Source organism: Apodemus sylvaticus, chromosome X (assembly GCF_947179515.1).
Source record: "Apodemus sylvaticus chromosome X, mApoSyl1.1, whole genome shotgun sequence".
NCBI lineage: Eukaryota > Metazoa > Chordata > Mammalia > Rodentia > Muridae > Apodemus > Apodemus sylvaticus.
Window position 1 is genome coordinate 120,992,660 of NC_067495.1, and position 16,614 is coordinate 121,009,273.

The following is a 16,614-nucleotide window of genomic DNA, read 5'->3' on the forward strand; positions in this document are numbered from 1 at the left end:
TGCAGAACCTATATATAAGAGTGTAAATACCATATATATTATGAAAGTAGAAAAAGGGTCATGAAAGAACAGTTCTCATAAAAGAGGAACAAGGGGCAGAAGAAAAGATAATAGAATATACATGTCATTTAAAACATAAAGGAGATGGTATACACACACAGCAGCTGCAAATCAAGAGAGGGTTTAGAATTGTTACATACAATACAGTGTTCCTACCTGTTAGAGCCACTATTTCCATTGCTTGAATTCCCTTTTGGTGTGGTACTAGAAGCCTTATTAACAGCTTTTGTACCACACTGAGATCTCTCCCTTGATTTATCTGAAATAAAAACAAGGCTTTTGTTAGCTAACTCTAAATACAAACTCTGACTTCACAGCAAAATGATTAGTGGATAATTAGGAAGGCCCAGGAGGCTGATTAATTCTTAATAGTTAATTCTTAATAGTTACATACTCATAACTAGGGAATAAAATGCAATATGAGGCTAGCATTGTAATTATCATGTGATAAAACATTTCAATACATTGTTTAAAAGTGCCTACAAACAAGCGTACCAGTCTCCTCAGCACCGCTTTCATCTGATTTAGATGCACTTCCTATAGATGATGAAGAAGTCCCACCACCAGGCCCATTTTGTACACTGGCAACAGCATTCCTTGGAGGAGGATCCTTGTGATGAAATTCATTTTCAGGTATCATGTGTGACTTTCTACTTTTCAACTGCCCCGAGTAGCTGAAAGTCGCACAAAGTGTTTAAATACACATACACAAATCAAAAAAAAAAAGATAAATATGGGGTTTAGTCAAATAAAATTAGCAAATTTATTTACTCTGCTACTTAGCTCTAGGAAATAAAGTGCTACATTTCAGTATATTCTTCAAGTTCTTTAGAGTGTTCTAAAACCTTAGTCATTCTTTCAAATTAAACTAATTCTTTAACTAGAGAGCCTTTTTCTTTTTGCTACTCAAGATGTGAGAACTATTAAAAATTATATCTCCCCCCTTCAAGAAATATATTTCTTTGAAACTATCATCCAGTATAGACCGGAAGTTGATAATCAGAAGTGACAACTCTCACCAGCCTGTGGAAACATGATCGCATAATCTCCCATAATCTCCTGAAGCAAAGCAGAAGATAAGACTTCAACATTATAAAACAGTTTCAAATCTTCAGAATCCTTCTGTAATCTAGTCTCATAAATCACATTAAAATATAATTGTGTTACCCCATAGCCAATGCATAAAGATCTGGCCTCTTCTCTTTTTCTTCTTGGCATATTTTATTTACTCTTCTTTCCAAAGCCTGACCCAGATTCAAAACTTTTGGGTACCAAGGAAGTATTTTTGTTAGTACGATCAATATATTCCTGATGTGAGTATATTCGCCCGTCTCAAGGCAATGTACCGATGCCTACAATAGATGTTTAAAGAACTATTATCATAAAATACAGGTTTGAAGAGAAAAATATCTTTGAAAAATATCCACTAGATTTTACCTTGGTTAGTTTGTAATGCCATTTGTGGACAACATGTCGAAAATTTTCATAATCTAACTGATCGGCTTTATTCCCACCATCAAATCCAGTTGCCCGTAATATGGTAAGGAATCCTGGATAGTTTCCACATTCCTAAGAAAAATAAGTTTCTCATTTATAGAGGTAAAATTAATCCCACAAAATAGGAGAATAAGACCATTTCAGTGACTCTTACAGAAAAGAAAGGTTCAGCTTATCCAATGATATTAACTTGAAATGTCAAGTTGAAATAGAATAAAAAAGATACTTTTTATAATATGTTATTTGTGATTTTAAGTATTACTTTATAGCCGAATCTTAAATTCTTTTAAGTGACTAATCTGAAGCAATAATTATACACATAAGTAAAACATAAAGATACTTATTAATTATATACCTTTTCATATGTGGCTCTATCACTATGCCACCTGGTCACCGTCTCTAACATACAGCAAAGAAATCTCCCATACCGACTAGCTTCATTTTCAGTGCAGCTTGCAACCGTGTAAATTATGTCAGAAAAAACCTAGAGGAAAAATGTTCAAAAAAGATAAAACTAACTGAAAATATTATAAAACTATATTAAAGCAAATCATAATATACACATAAATTTAGTAAAAAAATGTACTTTCTCCTTTTATATTCACACCTGTGGAGATTTTCTTTTTTTTTGGCAACTCTAGATTCTGTAACAAAATAGCAATCATAAAGAATCCAAATGTATTTTTATAAAGAAATCTAATTTTTAATAATAAAAGAAAAGGCTATTTATTATCATTTTATTACATAATGCTTCTTGGAGACTTAGTCATTCATGACTGAAACTGAATAGACAGTAGGCAAAGGCAAAGGTGATAAAATTTAAAAATAGGCAGCAGGCATACTATAACACACATATTTTAAACCCACAAACAACAGTAATGCAAGACAAAAAGGCATGATGGAATATCCATCAATATGACACTAAAGAACTTTCCCTGCTTTCATGTGGTATGAATGTATAAAGGCTTTTATTTGGGTAGAAGGTTGCTATAGTTTTAGGGGTAAAAATTAAAGCATATAGAACGGCTTATAAGGTTACAAGATTATTAAATTCAAATCCTGAGTAAATAGGTTAACCTTGAGTGCAACAGACACCATTTCATGGAGATCTTATATATAGTAACACATTTAAGCCTCAGATCAATCTTACAAAGCAATTCCCTTTCTATAGATAAGAAAACTGAGGCACAGAGAGGTTAAATACCTTGTGAAAGATATAGTGTGGTGATTTGAATATGCTTGGCCCAGGGAGTGGTACTAATAGGAGTTGTGGTCTTGTTGGAATAGGTGTGGCATTGTTGGAGTAGGTATGTCACTGTGGGAGTGGGCTTTGAGACCCTCATCCTAGCTACCTGGAAGCCAGTCTTCTCCTAGCAGTCTTCAGATGACAATGTAGAACTCTCAGTTCCCCCTATACCATGTCTGCCTGGATGCTGCCATGTTCCTGCTATGATGAAAATGGACTGAACCTCTGACCCCCTAAGCCAATCCCAGGGAAATGTCCTTACAAGAGTTGCCTTGGTCATGGTGTTTCTTTACAGCAATGAGAACCCTAATTAAGACATATAGTTTAAAAGAAGTCTAGTTAGGATTCAAGGTCACAAACTTGGTATTTAAGATCATGTTAATTCACTGTATACATAATGCCTCTAGAGTCTATAATACTTAGCTGTGTTTATGTGAATTGTTTTTTTAAAGGTTGCAATAAAAACTTACTCGATCATAGCAAAGAAGTGTGGAAAAATTTGGAGTTTTCTGTTGATGTACCAATTCAACAAAACGAGCACAATAAACAGCATCTATTGCTGAAAAAATGCATCGAGGAAATATACACAGCTGTAAAAATTTTGTGATGGTCTCATTTTTGGTAGACTCTAAAAATAAAAGAAGAATGTATTAAGCAGTTATCTTCTTCCTAAAGTGTCTGAAGACTACCAAACATGACAACTGTAGTGTATACAATGTCATAAAACCACAAATAAGGTGATAAAGATTCCTATCACTTTTACTCTGTAGACATTTACCTATAATGTCCATATTATAGATATATAATATCAATACTATGATCCTGTGCAGAAAATTTAAATAATAAACTATCAGTATTATCATTACACAAACTAATTTTTATTTCACTAGCAAACTGTCATCAGTCACTTCAGTGAATACATGAGGTTGATTCTGTGGTAATGACTAACTAAAGCGAACAGTAAACAGAGCAGAATATGTGCATAATCACTTGAACACCGCCAAAGTTAGAAATGTTTGTTTTTGCAATTTAGCAGCAAATAGTCAATCCCAAGAACTTACTTGCTAAAAGCCAGTTGTCTTTTTCTAGTTTCAATCTCTGAAGTACTCTCTGAACATGTTCCATCTGCTTCTTTTCTTCTTCAAGGAGCTTGTCCTGAAGGGCTGTGCAACGCTCCTTTTCTTTTTTCTTTTTATTTGGAGGCTAAAAAGTAAAGTCAGATACTTTTCTAACTGTATTGCCTCCTTTCATGTATAAATTTTAAAGAGAAAAGTGATTATACAGTATGATTATTGAAGCATGATTGTACAGAAGGCATGCCTGAATGTATTACTTTCTTTCCATTCAGCACATCTGAATCAGTATCAGTCTTCACACACCTTCTGAACAGGTTTTCTTCCTAATTCTGGTAGTATACAGCTGAGGCAAACAGTAAGTCATCTTCATTATAACCCACTTGTTGACAAGCCATATGTACTGCCACTGTCTCTAGCATAGCCTATAGTCTCAGTACCTCATACCAAAGTACTCTAAAAGGCACGCAGCTATGTATCTGGTCTCTAACTTCAGACTAAATATCCCCCCACTTTATCAAAATCACTTTTCATATTACTCTCATAATCTTTTTAAAGTTCCATTTTTACATGTTATTTCATAGCTAAGGAATCTAAATCAGCTCTTAATTATATATTTATTATTCTACCTAACTTTCAGTATCTGCCTAATTATTTACCAACCTGACTTTTGAAATACATTATCAAGTAAAGGAGGTCTCCTTAAACCCCATACTACTCCCTATGTTTGCTGGATTATACATACATACATACATATATATATATATATATATATATATATATATATACACATATACACACACACATACATAATTATGGATGATAATAATAACCCTTTGGGAATTCCTATTGCTCTTGAAATAGGAGCCACACAAATAACATTAGGTTGCTATAGCAGTATTCAGTAGAAAAGACATGTGTGTCTTTTATTCCTTAATCATGATTTCCAACCATTTCCTAAGATCCTGCCCCAATCATTGAGATGTTACCATTAAATCTACTTAAAATAGAGAGACAAGACTGAAAAATCAAGAATCTTAAACTAAAAACATTACAAAATATGGATAACACACATAAATGTCTCAACTACATTTGCATTGCTACATCAAAACCTACCATTTCCTGATTGTCATCGATTGCTTTCATCTGGACTTTAAGTTTGTTGACTTCTCTTTCATAGCTGGTATGTGGAACTGCAAGGTCATACATTGTCAGTGACCAAAATGTAGCATAGAACTGAGGGCTGATATCATCCCAGACTTTGGCAACATGTAAGGAGACCACTGCTTCATGGACAGGCGCCATCACCATCTCGCATGATGTAATGTATTTATGGACTTTATGTTGCTGTTTACTTCCCTTTTCTGATTTTTTAAGTTCATCATATTTTGACTGGAAATAAAAAGTTAAAACATATCATATATATTTGTGCAAAACAATCGTGGCAATTCTAGTTTCTTACCAAAAGCACTTATTCCAAGATAAATTACTGCTGAAATCTGTTCTAATCCTTTGTTTCATGTTCTTAACTAGTTTTTGTCAATAAAATTTGACCTAGTATCTCCAGTAGGACATGTATCAACAAGTTGGATTGCCACTAAGAAAGGTTATAAAAAGTTACTGAGACTACTACCTCAGAAGCTAAACGTCCAGTTTTGCCAGACTTATAGGTTTCCCAGAATGCAATACTTTAATGCTGAAAATGACAAAATTCCAGACAGAACAATCAACTACTTTAGTCTACTTTCAAGCCAAATAAAATTTTCCATAAGCACCTGCAATAAATTAAATTGAAACCATGTCAGAACTGATGCTATAGTTTCTTTATCCTGATGCATTGTCCTAATTAGAAAGAGAATTGGAGGAAGACTATACTTTCAGTTCCATAAGATAAAAATAAATCTATTAGTGCAGAAATGCTGACATAATTATTTCCAAATGCAGCAAAGAAAATTAATACACTGTCTCATGTCTTTCAGCCATTTTATGATGAAAGACCTTTTGCCAAGAAAATGGGCATGATCCTTAAGGTGAATCTAAGTCCTGCAACCAGCTGTTTCTTTGTATTAGAAAAAGCATTGAAATAATTCAATTTATGCTAAGTATATAACAAGATGACCATCAGTCAAAGGTTTTGAGTTCTGCACTGATTGGTAATAGTCTCAGCTGCCTTGAGACTGACTGGGCTTCATGCATGCTGACTAAACTGAAAGTGTACAATCTATTACATTCAATGATATGTCACGCAAAATCCAGGAATCCTGCAATTATTCTAAAACTAGCACTATTTATTTTGATACCCAAGCTATTGAACATGCTGATAATTCCTGAAACTATAGAACAGATAAAGCTACAAAAATGTTAGCTATAGGAAATCATACAAATTCTATCAGAGACTATGAATGAGGGTGAAAGGATTTTAAATTTAAAAGGCAGATTTTGCCAAAGGCAACTAATAAGAATCTAGATGAGGGGGTTGACATCTGCTAAATGCTCTACCAGACAAGAGATAAAACAGTGCTGAAACTACCTGCATATGACAAGTTGACTACCTGAATAGGAAAAGTCTACAACAGCTAGGGCAAGGAAAACCTTCCTTTCAGATCTGTTTCAAGATGAGTCTCAATAATTAAAAGTGAAAATTAAGTTATATTTATGTGAAAACTGAATAACACCACAATAATACCAATCTTCCCAAATCTCTGGTCTTGAATCTGTGAACTTAGTAGTAGGCCTGCTACTAGTATCTAGTCAGCTTAGTCAAAAAGATGGTTATACTTCATCTACAATGCTAATTTTCCTTATCTAAAATTAATACCTAAGTTTATATATATTTTAAATTTTTTAAAGATTTACTTATTTAATCTATATGAATACACTTTGCTGTCTTCAGAAGAGGGCATCAGATTCCATTACAAGTGATTGTGAACCACCATGTGATTGCTGGGAATTTAACACAGGACCTCTGGAAGAGCAGTCAATACACTAACCTCTGAGCCATCTCTCCAGCCCTTATGTTTACATCTTCAATCAAACGGAGAATAATATAGTACCACTGATTTATGTCCAAAAAAGCTTTTTGTCAGGCCAAGAATCTGAGCAGTGTTTGTTTGAGGGCCCATGGTAGGCAATTCCTGAGGGGAATCTGAAGTTACCTCATGTCCTCTCTCACCATTTAAAAAAAAAAAGATTGTATTTTTAATATTCTCTCTCTTTCTCTCTCTCTCTCTCTCTCTCTCTCTCTCTCTCTCTCTCTCTGTGTGTGTGTGTGTGTGTGTGTGTGTGTGTGTGTGTGTGTCTGTGTGACACATGTATATGAGTGCCTGTGGAAGCCAGACGATACCTGATCCCCTGGAACTGGAACTAGAATAATGTGACCCTCCCCATAGGTGCTGAGAACCATCTTGAGAATAGCATCCTCTGTAAACCTCCAGTCCTCTCATCATTTTCTTACACATTCTCCCTCATCAAAAGCTAACTGAGGAATTCACTTAAGCAGCAAAGTTAGGGCAGTGTGGACACCCAGGTGGCCTATATGAAGAACGTTCATATAGGACACATGTGGCCTATATGAAGTGGGTTGGGAGCACCTTATTATTGCCTGGAGTATATAAATGCCACGATATATTTCTTTGTTCTTAAACCCTGAGAAGAAAATGCCATTTCTTTTATTAGATTATATTATCTCTTAAAAGGAAACACTTTCATGCCCCACAAAAGATATGTTACTGATAGGAATGACCTGGTCCATGTTTTGACCAGGAATATCTCAAACAGCCAAGTATTTGTTTGCTAGGACTCATTACTGATTAGGGTGTCCAGTTCTCAACGTAGTAAAATATGATATGAAATTCCTTAGATAAACCATTTCTTCTACCCAGGTTCTTCAAGAAATCAGGTCCTATGTTTCTATGAATGAGACTTTTTGATATGGTTAGAGTGAGAATATAAGACATTAACTACATATAGCAGTGAATTCTCTAGAATGAGAAACTTCAAATGAGTTCAAAAGCCATTTTTGTTCCTATTAACCCTCTAGAAGATACAGGCAAGGAATTGCTGCATTAACACTAGTGAAGTGGTCATTAAATCAAGTAAGACTGTAGCAGTTGTTCATATGTAAACACTAACAGTATTCTCAATCACATGATCAAATGAACGTCAAATTTCTCCCTAGTGTCTTTCTTTTTTTTTTTTTTTGATATATTTTTTATTTACATTTCAAATGATTTCCCCTTTTCGGGCTCCCCACTCTACACACAATATAACATAAATTTTATAGAAAATAAAGAGGAAAACTTAGTTTAAGAGAAGGGGACCAATGACTGGAGTGAATACCACATTTAATATAGAATTAAACCATTTCACCCCACAAATTGGACTGAAAGCCACAAATAGTATAGACTATTTTTAAAAAAGTAGAAGGGCCAGAATCCAAATTAACAAAATGGAGAATATGTTGGGTCTCTATGAATTGACTATGGCCCTGTGGGGAAAGTAATAGGAAGACCTGTTCTTTAAAACAGCATTTCATTGTTCACTGCTGAGGCAAGAATAGTAATAGAAAATCAGAGTAATCTGTATTTATCAAATTAGAGAATATTTAAAAGTCAAATATTTGTGTAAACCATTCTTGAACACCAATAAAGACATTCATACTTACCGAAATATGGTGTGCATACATTGGCCTAGACAGAAAAAATGCTGCATCGTGTGGTGTATGAAATTCATTACAGAGCACATCAATTGAAGGCACTCGTTTTATATAATCTTCTGTACTTAGATTGGATGCTAAAAACCCACCAAACTGTACTAGGGTATCATGACACTAAATTAAAAATAAGACAAACAAGAAACAAATGTTAATATTTTCCAAAAGCAACATAAACCTTTTTCAAATGATTAAGAGATATTATTTTAACAGAATTTTAATTGACAATTAAGAATCCAAATTTCAACAGGGACAGAAATGAAGAACACTATGTTCAGTGAAACAAACAAGGGGTAGAAAGATAATTTTCGCATATTACCACTTGTACATAAAGTCTAAAAAATGTTGACATCACAAAAGTAAAAAGAAGAGTAGATACTAAAGGCTTAGAGTGTCCCTGGAAAGTGGTAGAGAGATTCGGGAGCTGGAGTACCACAATGCGTCTACATAGGGGAAGTAAGCTCTAGTGATATACAGCCAACAGAGATTGGCCATAGCTTATAGCAATTTGTGACATATAAATATCTAGAAGAAAGGAGTTCAGTATTTCTCAACAGGAATGGTAAATGTTTAAAAGCTTAAAATTGGAATTACCAATTTTATAATTTATACATTACATACATGCACTGAATTATAGCAATATACCCTATAAACATGCACAATTACTAGGTATCAAATAAAATTCTAAATTAAAATAAATATTACATATTCACATATATATAATTGGTCAATTATATTTTTCTATATGGCCTCCAAAAGAAGAGAAAGAACATGTGAGCTCTAAGCACAGTGATACATATTTATAACCTACTACATCTTCGGCTATGAGTATAAAAACTGTAGTAACTAGAGAAACCAGGAAAGTGTAAAGGGACCACTATGGTGGGGGGGGGGGACAATAGAGAGGGAAATAACAGGAGACAGCCGACTTGAAGAGGGCAAAGGAGAAAATAAGGAAATCTTTAATACAGGGGTGAGGAGGAAGGGAAATATAAAAGAGAGGAGAAGGGTAAAAGAACAGTGAAGATGTCAAAAATGTCATAAGGAATCGTACTATCAATTATCTACATAAAGATGCTCATAACACATATCAGTGCTTAAATATATAGTTTGAATGAAATTGTCCCATCTGAATTGACAACACTCTCCTAAAAGCCATAGACTATCAAAGAGAAACTTAATACTAGGTTGAAAAGCCACCTTTTGAGTTGCTAGCCAAGGACAGTCTAAGAGACTCCCAAAGCACTTACCTAAAATCCTATACAGCAATACATACATGCAATGAGAAGTCAACGACTTTGTCATTGTTTAAAGGATTAAAAAATAATAAGCACAAAAATATTATTACCCAACAAAATGGGTTTAAGTATTAGCAATCTTATTAGTAAGAAATAAGAGATAGTATCTACTATGGAAAAATTACAATTTCCAAAGATCAAAAAAAGGCATACAATCTGATGATGGCCGTTCATGATGGACTGTCTCATTAACTGAAAACCTTATATATAACATCTCCTATACCCATCTCGTAAATAGCATAGTTTGCACAGAAATAGAGGCCCTATTTAAGGAAAGCCTACCAGACATTCACATGATGTGTACAAATGATATGTTTCAAATGACATCACAATTTCTATTTTATTGAGATTTAAAAAAAAATGTCTTCCTCAACACCCAAGCTTCTTTCACTTACCTGGTCATAGAGCTTCCCCACAAGTTTCAAGTGTTTCTCTCCACCCTCCTGAAAAATTACCCCATTCCTCTGTTGTGCCATAAGCAAACAGAGAGGAAGAGCAAGATCATGGTCCAGTAGTGCATCCTTTAATCTCTGAGAAGATTTTTTAGTGTTTCTGATCTGGCCAAAATAACCACCCTGCATAAAAGAAGACAAAAATTCCTGCTATATGCAATGTATTCCATGCTGTCTCACTGGGAAAAGACACACAAGAAAGTTGAAGCATAATCTTTAAAATATTTCTGAGCTAGAATTTATTATCCAATCACATGGGAAATATAATCAAGGTGATTGGAGGTTCAGGACCATCCTCAATTACACATGTTTGAGGCCAGCTTGAAGTGACTACAAAGGACTCTGTCTTAAAAAAGCAGAATAATAAGAAGACATGCCTGGTTTAATATAAAGCAACACTGAATAAAATAAAGCATTTCTACAGCCTATATACATTCTCCTTAACAAATCTGTTTTAATGATACTATTGTTTATTATAAGCTGACTAATAGTAGCTCAACTGTGTTTAAACTCTTTGTTTCCATTTTCTACTTGGTAATATGTTACAAAGGATTATGTTTTTATTCAGGGAAAAGATTTAGTGGACTGTGATAGAGATTTATTCCAGTGGAAATATCAACGAAAACCTTTTCAGTGCAAATATAAGTTATTCTCTTATACTTTTGTATGTTTTAAAGTTCCAATTACTAGTGTTTGACAGCTCTTAAAAAAGAAAGTAGCAGTGGTTTTGAGAGGAGAACATATATGGCTTTGACATTAAGCTTTAGCTAATTAGATACTGTTTAGATTCTACACTATGATCACATATACAGTATTGTACAATTATCTGTGGCAGGTATGTTCCATAACCCACAATGGATAAATGAAAAAAAAATGTAGATTACAGTATGAAACTCTACAAAAACCATGTTTTCCTATGCACATATACTCATGACAAAGCTTAATTAAGCAAAGTAAGAAATTAGAAATCAACCAGACTCCCTGAGTTTTAGGAACTAGACTAACCAATGAGTACACATGGATGGGACCCATGGCTCCAGCTGCATATGTAGCAGAGGATGGCCTTGTTGGACATTAATGAGAGGAGAGGCCCTTGGTCCTGTGAAGGTTCGACTCCCCAGCTAGGGCGGCGAGGTGGGAATGGGTGAGTAAGTGGAGAACACCCTCATAGAGGCAGGGGAAGGGTGATTGGAGGCTTGTGTAAGGGAAAGTGGGAAGGGGGCTAACATTTGAAATGTAAATAAATAAAATAACCAATAAAAAAGTAAAAAAGAAATTAGCAACAATTAATATAACAATCTGAATGATACAATAAAAAGTACATAAATATGGGCAATCTCCAAATATGTCACTGCACTGCACTGACATTCTTATGATGTGATATGAATCAACACTTAAGCATAGTGATGAAGAACAGAGAAATTTAAGCAAAGGTTACTTGAATACAAGCATTTTGCAATATAGCCGAATGATAACCAGGACTACTATCCACATAGCCAATTTGACAAAGATGGCTATTATATGACTAATGAGTAGCTCAGACAGTATGGATACGATGGCCAAAAGGATAATTTATGTGCCAAAAGTGAGAAAGGAGAAGGGCAAAAATTTTTATGATTCTATACAAAATGGATCTCAAAGTAAAAAATTATCATTTATTTCCTTACAGATATTTTTCTTTTTAATTTTGACCCCTTGAAAGTCAAAGCCACAGATCTAGTAGAACAATAGTTGCCTTACCTCAGCCTTCAGCTGCTCCCCACCAGTCATGGCCTCTAATTGCTCCATTGTCATCTCCTCTGTAATTTCGATTCCTGCCATTTTCTGTACCACTTCTTTCAATATTAGTAGGTCAAAACTAATACAAAATTTAAAAGAAATATAAAAATTAAACTATAAAAATTAAAAGTATTTGAAGCTAAAACTTCAAGTATGAAAATAATAATAAATAATGAATAGTCTCCTGAGAATCTTTACTTAGACAAAGGAATGAGTGACAACAGCAAGGCTTTTTTATTTTCAAAATAAATGTTACATCCATTCTAGTACTACAATGAAAGTATTTCATGTTTCTCTTTGATTTATTTTTACCTGGATTAATTTGAAGTTTGGAGATAGGATACAAAAATAAAAATAATTTGAAACATCTTCTTTTTCCCTTTACCCAAGCTTCATGTGTTTTTCCTCACAGTTTTCATTTGTCATTTCCCTTCACTTCCTCCACACACACACCCTGCCTTTACCTCTCTCCTATTTTGACTGTCAATAAATAAGAAATGTTCTCCAGGAGTTCACGTGTTAAGGACTTGATCCCAATCTGATGGCACTATTTTGAGAGGTTCTTGAAACTTTGGGTGAGGTCTAGCTGGAGGAAGCAGATGACAGAATGCTGTCTGTTTCTTTCACTTCCTCTCTCATCACTCCCTCCACACCCTCCTTCCCTTACCTCTCCCTCTCTCTCTCTCTCCCTCTCTCTCTCTCACACACACACACACACACACACACACAGAGTGAGAGAGAGAGAGAGAGAGAAACAGACAGACAAATAGCCTCTTCCTTTCTTGCTGATAAATCTGTGGCCCCACACACTTTTAAGCCTTGATGTTCTGCCTCACAGCACACTGAAAGCAACAATTGCTAACTCAAGACTGAAACCTCTGAACTCACTTGCAACTGATTCCTCAGTTGCATGTTGCTTCTTTTAGGAATTTGTCACAATAACAAGAAAATAACACAAATATTTCAGAGAATGAATGTGGAAGTAGATTACTTAAGCCATGGCCTAAGAATGCATATTAGCACAGATAGAGCCACTTGCTCACACAAGTGCAGCTGTCACCAACTTTTCTAAGTCTGATGCTTAATCTACTGTTTATATTCATTCAACAGCTGCCCCAATAACATGTTCCTCAGCCGCCAATTCAGGATGCTCAATGATTGTTTTTTTACAGCGAAAACCATCTCTCTAAAACTCCAAATAATAAAAATGAATAAAGCCCTAAAACATTCATTCATAATTTAAAAAAAGAAGGGGGAAGGAAGGAAAAACAAAAGGGGAATGTGTCAAGTTGTGGTACTTGAGCCTAAAGTAAAAGGTTTTGTAAAATAAGCATTACAATCTACATTTTTGTAATGTAGTAATATATTTTTGAGACAAAACCTCCCTAGATTTCCCATACTAGCCTCAAACTCATGGTCCTCTTTCTTAAGTATTCTGGATTTATGGCCATCTGCCACCACACCTGGCTAAGGATGTACTTTAATCTGCAACATTTTCAACTGTCACTAGAAAAAAACACTTTGTGACTTTTATAACTTTCTCTAATTACACAGTACTTCCAAAGGTCAAAGTACAACTATCAATGTACAAGTTATTGAACAAAGGTATACTTTTCTAATATTCGTATCAGGAGCTTCTTTGCAATGTGTCATACTTTCTTAAACTAGGCAGTTTGGTGCAAACAAATATACAACTACCAATCCATCCAGGCTGTAACTCTAACAAATGTGGCATTCAACTGTTTTTAAAATGTTTTAATTAAATGGCCACAAATATGAATTGGCAATAAGGCAAACTAAACTACAGATTAAAATGACTGCTCTCAAGGCTTGTAAAAACAAACAAGTAAATTACACTCCTGTGATAGAGATGACAAAGCTATAGTCCCCTGTCAAGCCCAGAGGCTATACTATCTTCAATTTTTTCCAAAGCCAAAACAGCAAAGTACCCGTTCAAACCACCAAAGAGCTTTTATTTTTTTATTGAATTTCTATGAGAAATCTTCTAAAAACACTATGGAATTATTTGATTATAATCAATATACTTGTGCTGATGTTTAACAAATCTATTTATTCAAAGCCTACGCACTGCCCACAATAAACTTCAGCCTTTACAAAGAAGCACAGAAATCTTACACATCAAATTCATATCCAAAAAGTATTTTTCCTGTATACTCTCTTACAGAAAAAAAGCTTAATAGTATAAAATAAGTTAACTGACTTTTCAATGATGTATATATGTGGCTAAATTTTATAGTACTAAAGCAACCATCCCTCTGTATTGACTTCTAGTTTCTCTTAAATATTCAATAGCTGGGCATGGTGGCACATGCCTTTTATCAGAGACAGAGGCAGGCGGGTGGGTCTCTGAGGTCAGGGCCAGCCTGGACTCACTGTGAGTTCCAGGATGAGACTGTGTGTGTGTGTGTGTGTGTGTGTGTGTGTGTGTGTACACGCACAAGTGTGTATACAATTCTAACACTTGAAATGTTAAGTGAAGATTTCAATTCTGAGGACAACCTGGATTACATAATGAGACTCTACCTTAAAATATATATATTCTATAAATAAGTAACTATTCCAGTTGAATCTATGTGACTTTAAAAGTAACAGTAATCTCAACATTTCAAAACCACCTGAAGTGCTTGAGTTATTGAAGTTCATCCCCATATAATTTACCTTTTGCCTGCCTTTAATTGGTTGGCTACATACTGAAGAAGACCAGCAAGATCAATCGGGTATTTACGGAATACTGCACCACAGAAACTAGCCAGACCTAGACGAAATAAAAAACAAAAATGGTTCATTAGACAAAAAAATATCGTAAGTATAATTTCAACAAATTCAGTTTCTAAAGTAAAATGAGGTATGAATAATTTCTTAAGACATTTTTATTTTTGTTTCATGTGTATACATGTTTTCCTACATGACCATATGTGTACCACGTTCATTATCAGGTGCCTAAGGAAGAGCTAGAAAAGGGTCTTAGAGCTCCTGAACAGGTGATGTGCCTGACTGTGAGCTGCCATGCTGAATGTTGGGAAACCTGGTCTTCTACAAGAGCAGCCAGTGCTCTTAACCATTGAACCATCTCTCCAGCCCTGTAGATTTTGACTGTATAACTGAATGGAGTTTTACCATAGTAATAGCTAATATTTATTAAGCATATATAAGTAAACAGATTATATTGATTATAATAATTGTCTTAGATTAGCATAAATCTACTGATGAGGTAAACTGAAAATAGATGGGTCACGTGACTTGCTCTTCATAATACAAGCTAAGCAGTGGTTCAAACTATGCATCCTGGCCAATTAGGACTTAATCATATAGAACACTGTACTGGCTAGTTTTGTGTGTCAACTTGACACAGGCTGGAGTTATCACAGAGAAAGGAGCTTCAGTTGGGGAAGTGCCTCCATGAGATCCAGCTGTGGGGCATTTTCTCAATTAGTGATCAAGTGGGGAGAGCCCCTTGTGGGTGGTACCACCTTTGGGCTGGTTCTCTTGGGTTCTATAAGAGAACAGGCTGAGCAAGCCAGGGGAAGCAAGCCAGTAAGAAACATCCCTCCATGGCCTCTGCATCAGCTCCTGCTTCCTGACCTGCTTGAGTTCCAGTCCTGACTTCCTTTGGTGATGAACAGCAATGCAGAAGTGTAAGCTGAATAAACCCTTTCCTCCCCAACTTGCTTCATGGTCATGATGTTTGTGCAGGAATAGAAACCCTGACTAAGACAAATACCAAGGAAACTCAAACAACTAAATGCCCACCCTTAAAAAGTTTTGAGTCAGAAACTATTGTTTACATCTAGGAACACATAACAGTTGTACACAACAAAAGAAACAGGTAATTTTGCTAGAAGCAGAATGCTTTTTTGTAATATGTATGGGTGTCTTGCCTGCATGTATATTTATGTACCATGTGTATGTTTAGTGCTCACAAAAATCAGAAAAGGGTTTCAGACTCCCCAGAACTTAGGTTAAAAGGGGTTGTGAGTAACCACATCAGTTCTCGGACTAGAACCAGAGTCCTCTAGAAGACCAGTCAACACTTTTAAATGTTGTGTCATATTGTCAACCTTAGAAGACCAATTTTAACCAATAGCCCCTATCATTTCCTGGAAAGGAAGTGAAGACAAGAGGAAGATTATCCAATAATCTATAATATTTAAGTTATTTGCTAATTATATAAATCACTACACCAAACTTAAGTCCTGCCTTAAGGAGCTTGGAGTACAGTGGGAAATTCAGATTCATATACATTAGACAAGGGAAGAGTGTAATCTCTAAATAACAGTAAGTTAGAAAGAAAGGGAATGTCAGTTTCCAAATGCTTCCCCAAATTCTCCTATTTACATACTAACCCAGCCCAATCCCATTAAACTTCCCAGATCAGATGACAATCAAGACCAGGGTGGTATGGCCAGAGACAACTTCCTCAAATTCTATCATAGTAAACAAATAGTCTCTTGAGTAAAGAAAATCAGTAAGTACTTTT

At 35.0% G+C, this 16,614-nt stretch overlaps 1 protein-coding gene across 4 annotated transcripts in view; it reads right to left on the bottom strand.

Moving 5' to 3' along the window:
• The window catches only part of Thoc2 (THO complex subunit 2), a 113,076-nt gene that overhangs the window by 26,795 nt on the left and 69,667 nt on the right, over positions 1-16,614 (bottom strand). For all 4 annotated transcript variants that reach the window (XM_052170179.1, XM_052170180.1, XM_052170177.1 and 1 more), the window contains exons 19-30: positions 14,796-14,892; positions 12,078-12,195; positions 10,281-10,460; positions 8,540-8,704; positions 4,993-5,268; positions 3,865-4,006; positions 3,274-3,431; positions 1,913-2,041; positions 1,498-1,629; positions 1,228-1,412; positions 556-734; positions 217-319 (exon numbers count right to left, since the gene is read on the bottom strand). In XM_052170179.1, coding sequence (XP_052026139.1) covers positions 217-319; positions 556-734; positions 1,228-1,412; positions 1,498-1,629; positions 1,913-2,041; positions 3,274-3,431; positions 3,865-4,006; positions 4,993-5,268; positions 8,540-8,704; positions 10,281-10,460; positions 12,078-12,195; positions 14,796-14,892 — 1,864 coding nt within the window. The remainder of the gene's footprint in view (positions 1-216; positions 320-555; positions 735-1,227; positions 1,413-1,497; positions 1,630-1,912; positions 2,042-3,273; positions 3,432-3,864; positions 4,007-4,992; positions 5,269-8,539; positions 8,705-10,280; positions 10,461-12,077; positions 12,196-14,795; positions 14,893-16,614) is intronic.